This window comes from Tamandua tetradactyla, chromosome 2 (genome assembly GCF_023851605.1).
Source record: "Tamandua tetradactyla isolate mTamTet1 chromosome 2, mTamTet1.pri, whole genome shotgun sequence".
In the NCBI taxonomy this organism is placed as follows: domain Eukaryota; kingdom Metazoa; phylum Chordata; class Mammalia; order Pilosa; family Myrmecophagidae; genus Tamandua; species Tamandua tetradactyla.
The window spans coordinates 120,181,184-120,186,109 of NC_135328.1; the positions used below are offsets into that span (position 1 = coordinate 120,181,184).

At 53.8% G+C, this 4,926-nt stretch overlaps 1 protein-coding gene across 1 annotated transcript; it reads right to left on the reverse strand.

The window, feature by feature from the left end:
• Nucleotides 1-1,571: 1,571 nt before the first annotated feature.
• GAS1 (growth arrest specific 1) lies at nt 1,572-4,419 on the reverse strand. Its single transcript, XM_077148663.1, has one exon. The coding sequence runs from the start codon at nt 4,041-4,043 to the stop codon at nt 3,003-3,005; it is 1,041 nt and encodes a 346-aa protein (XP_077004778.1). The 5' UTR covers nt 4,044-4,419; the 3' UTR covers nt 1,572-3,002.
• Nucleotides 4,420-4,926: the final 507 nt, after the last annotated feature.

The window sequence follows — 4,926 nt, forward strand, 5'->3', positions numbered from 1 at the left end:
TTTATTGTAGCAGTTAATTATCGGGCCTTTTCTAGCACCAACGGGCCTTTTACTTCTTCCTGGGGAGAAACTGGGCTTTTTACTTGTGACAAAGACTTAACTTTTTAGACCAAGTGTTAAAATACCAGGCAATGGAGATGATTTAAATATTTTTTTTATGGCCAAGCACAGAAGGATTGCTAACTTATCGTTTTTGTAAAGAAAGCTGATTTCATTTACAAGACCCTTGGAATACCCTTTGTTCTCTTCCCAAAGAAACAACGCTTTCAGCTTTGTTTTAACAATATGTTTACTCAACCATTCAGGTGAAGAGGCCCCACACACCAGCCTCGGAGGTACTGGCTTGATACTACAATTATCTTAGGCTCTCTAACTCTATGCATATATGAATCTTGGTTTTAGGTCCACTGAGAAGTCCTCAAAGCCTTCCCTAAAAGTTAGGCAAAGAGTAAGCTAAAAGCAAAAGAAACCTGGAAAGTAGGGTCTGAGAGCGGGTGGAGGAAGTTGGAAGGGGGTGGGGGGCAGAGCTTTGTTAATTACTTTAGGCAGCAGAGAAATCTGGTTATGTTTTCTCAGAACATGTTAGTATCAAATAAAGAGACACGAGATCTTGCTAATCTGTCGACCCCTCAGACAAAGTTTATTTGTGGTGACTTTTAAACTCCTGACTTGCCTTCCAATCACCGCGTTTAAAATGAAAAGCTTTAAATAAACACCAGGAATAGAAGATAAATAAACTTTTTTCCCCCTTGCAAGTGCCTAGCTTGGCGAGGTTCAGGCTCCAATCCCCAGAGGACAGAGCGCTCTCTTTTGTGTTAATGTTTAAAAGATTTTCCAATGCCGGAGTTTATTCCTACTGCAAACATTTCTATTTACAAGGTCAAGTGCATCAGCACTCGACACAGCTTAAGAGTGTAATTATTTATCTAAGGGCGTTTGAGTGTAGATCAGTAGCTCTGGCAGGAACCCAGCCTTCAGGCCACTGCTAAACAACTAACTCCTCACAACAATATTACAAGTTCTGGTAATTGTCCCTCTCCCCAGTATGTTTACTTGTGTCCCGCCTGAATGTTTTCTAACAAAATTTTGTACTTTTTCACCACAAGTGTGAAAATGACTTTGAAGTATTGTCTTGCAGGTTTCCTAAGACCCATTGGTAACAGATGTTATTGGCAAGTTTGTACGACCATGCTTAGGAGGAGCTGGAGAGGACAATCCTGGTGGGGGGGTCTGGAGGGAGGGTAGGGATGAGGGGTTACCAGAGTAAGGGGGGGGGGCTTACTGGGAAATGCCATGTCTGGGTTAGCCAAATTATGTAGAGGAGAGCCCCTTGTGTGAATTCTCTCAACAAAGTGAAAAAGCAGTGGAGGCCAGTCAATTATGTCTTTTTAACTGCCTCATTTACAGATGTCGAATTGTTTATTAAGTTAAAGGCAGTTATAATAGTCCTTATTTCTTGTCTTGTACTGTATTTCCATTTCAGCTGATGGTTGATAGATTCTCTGTGCCCCCTCCCCCCAACCCATTATTGGGTTAACCACAATGGAACGCAGCAAAGGAACTGCACCGTATTCATTATTTAAAACTCTTTACTGATGTACACATTTTAATAAAACAAAATACACAAAGCCATAGTTATTTAAAACATAACTTTTTTTTTAAAACGATGTCTATAAAAATACAATGTTTAAGGCAGTTTGGAAATGCATTTATACATTTCTACAATGTCCATAAATTCTTTTGAAAATAAGAATGTTAACTTCAAATCTATAAAATACACTGTACATTTAGACTAAATAGGGCACTTTTCACAATGGACTGTAGTCTCAATCCTTGGTGACAAACGGATTCTGTACATTCCAGAGGGGAAAGGTATAACATGGATGTGGATTTAAAACTTTTTAATTTCTTTTTAAAAATAAATTATTTCCGAAGCATACAATTTATAAAAATTCTATATACAAAATACAGCAACTGGTAACAAATCCCAGTTTTAAATACAATTTATATACGATTTACCAGAGTTGAGCACCCTGATAAGAGCTGAGGCAATACAGTTCCTCTTAATTGTACATACAATTTCTAGACGTAAAAAAAAACAAAATGACAACAAAACAAACATCATAAAGGGGCTTTCATAGATGACAGTACAGAACTCTTTTAAATAAAAAGTGGCATTGTCCCACACCAGGAGCAACTCTTCAGATAAGCATTAATTGACCCTTAATCCTAAGAAATGTGCTAAGTGATCAGAGTGGTAGGAATGAAACTAAGGTCAAGGGCTTAAAGTTATCCAAAACGAATTCAGGAATATTAACCTCTTCCCATTTCCAAGACACCCCCACCTCCCACTCCCGGTGCTACTGAGAATTTTGGACGCTGACACCAAGAGTAAATGAATGGATCGGTGAGACTTTAATCTGTTTACTTACGATTGCAATGTCCTCACTGGTCACCTCTTGGTCAATCAATAAAAAACCCATACCGGCACTTTTTTCACCCTCCAAGGAAAAATGCTAATCAACAGATGGCCCTATGGCAATCTAAATCCTCCTTTGAATCCCCTGCCCGGTCCCTTGAGAACTGAAACTGATAAGGCCCCACTGGTCAGCATCCTTCTCTTCAGAGTCCAGAGCCACGGTTCTGCCCCCCACGCCCATTTCATTCTGGGCGTCCAGAAATCTACAGCTAGGCCAGAAATCTACTCGCCTGCAGGGCAGGCGAGTTGGAAGATTTCGTAGCCTAGAATGGGGGTGCGGGAGGATGTCTAAGAAAGAGATGGGAGAAGAAGTGCTAGGAGTCGTGGCGGGGAGACCAACTAGGCAGAGTCATCTGCGAAAAAGTTTTGGAAGTATCCCCAACCAGCCCCTCTATGGGTCCCCAAGCCTTGCAGTAAGCTCGGAACACAGGTGCCCAGGGCGCGGGAGCGAGCCAGAGAGCGCGCGCGAGAGCCGGGCCCGCGCCCTCCCGAGGCCGGAGGCCAACGGCGGGGGGCGCGAGGACTAAAAGAGCGGGCCGAGCAGCAGCAGCAGCAAGATGGAGGCGAGCGGGGTCCAGATGCCTCCGGGCGCGGAGCGGCCACCGCCGCAACTGCGCCCGGCCCCGTAGGGCATGTCCCCGCGACCGCCCGCCGCAGCAGCGCCGCCGCCCGGGCGCGGTGGGTGCGGGACGCCGTCGTCGTCGTCCAGCGGCTGCTCGCCTCCCGCTCCCCCGGCGCGCTGCTCGTCGTCGTAGTCCTCGTCGTAGTAGTCGTCCAGGCCCCCGTCCGAGCCGCTGCTGCCCGGGCCGTTACCCAGCTCGGCGCCGAAGCACAGGCGGGCCATGTTCTCCTTGACCGACTCGCAGATGGGCCGCTCCAGGCCGTCGCACACGCAGTCGTTGAGCAGCGCCGCCTTGGGCACGGCCAGCATGTCCTTGATGACCGTGCGACACTCGTCCGTGCAGCGCAGCCCGTTGAAGAGCTTGCCGCAGTAGGTAAGATAACGGCTAAGCGCCAGATTGCAGCGGCTGTCGCGGTCGCAGCGCCGCCGGGCTTCGGTGCAGCCCATGACCCCGCCCGCGCCCGGACCGCCAGCGCCGCCGCTGCTCGTCCGGGGCAGGCACGGCTCAATGGCGCGCTTGGTGGACTTGCAGTTCTCGTCCTGCGCGCAGTCACAGTCCTCCAGGGCGGGCCCGCGGCGCGTGTGGTTGAGCTGAATCAGCGCAGAGATGCAGTGGCTCGGGCAGCGCCAGCGCGATGAGAAGGAGGCAGCCGAGGCCGGGAAGGCGGCAGCGGCAGCCGCGGCCCCGGGCGGGTCGCCCCCGCCGTGCTGCGCCAGTACCGGCGCGCACGCCTCTGCGTACTGGCTGTAGGCGTAGCTGCACTCTGGTTCTCCCTGGCACTGCAGCAGCGCCTGCCAGCAGATGAGGCGGCGGCCGTGAGCCAGCCCCGAGCCCCGCGGCGCCGAGCCCAGCAGCTGCAGCAGCGCCATCAGGCACAGCCAGGCGCCCGGCACAGTCCCCCCGCGGGCCCCGCCGCCGCCGCCCAGCAGCCCTGCCACCATCGCGGGCAGCAGCGGCCGCCGGGCGAGGAGTTCGGTAAAGGAGACGAGGCGCGGGCAGCAGCGGAGACAGAGCGGGTGAAAAAGTTTACCCAAGTCCTGCCAACTTCTTGCATGAGGGTTTTCATAAATCCATGCGCGCCGCTGGCTGCTGCCCGGCTGATGGCAGAAGGTCTGCTCTCGGCTTGGACGGCGGCTCCTTGTTCGCCAGGCACAGTCACCAGTAGCCTCCGTCCCCTCCCACCCGAGAGCCCTCCGGATCGGCCCCTAGCAGTGGCGGGAGGTGCTCACAGGCGCCCCGGGGAGCTGCGGAGCGCGGGGCCGCTGCGTTGCTGCAGGACCGCGCGGCGCCGCGGATGCATTTTGCTCGGCGCCTGCAGATCCGTTGTGTGGCCGGTGGCGCCCGGGCCGGTGCTCGTGCTGCGCCCGGCGGCAGCTCCTGGGTCCCGGGGCTCAGCGCTGCGCCGCCACCGCTAGGTCTCGCATCGCGCCGCTTCCTGGCTCGGCGTCGGAGCGCTGCTTGCCCGCCGGCGGCCGAGCCGCTCAGTTCCCCTCCCCCTCCTCCGCTCGCGGCGACCCGGGCCTCGGCCGAGCTCGGTCGGGGGAGCCCTTTCCCGGAGGCGCGTGGGAGAACAAGAGGCGCGGCGCGGCCGGAGAGTAGCTCCCGGGCTTCCCTCGGCGGCGGCCGGCGCAGCTTCTCGGGTGCCTAGGAGCTCGGGGAGCGGATCCGCTGAGCCCGGCGGCGGACTGGCTCGCGGCGAGGCTTTAAATACAAAAGTGGGCCGGGAGCCCCCGCGTGGTGCCGCGGTGCCCCCTCATTATGCATGCATGGAAAAGCAAACAAACAAAAACATTAGCAACGCTCCCCCGGCTCGCCGAGCCCCGG

What these genes read in the sequence shown, in the direction of transcription:
- GAS1 (XM_077148663.1), bottom strand. Translation starts at nt 4,043, where the DNA reads ATGGTGGCAGGGCTGCTGGGCGGCGGCGGCGGGGCCCGCGGGGGGACT.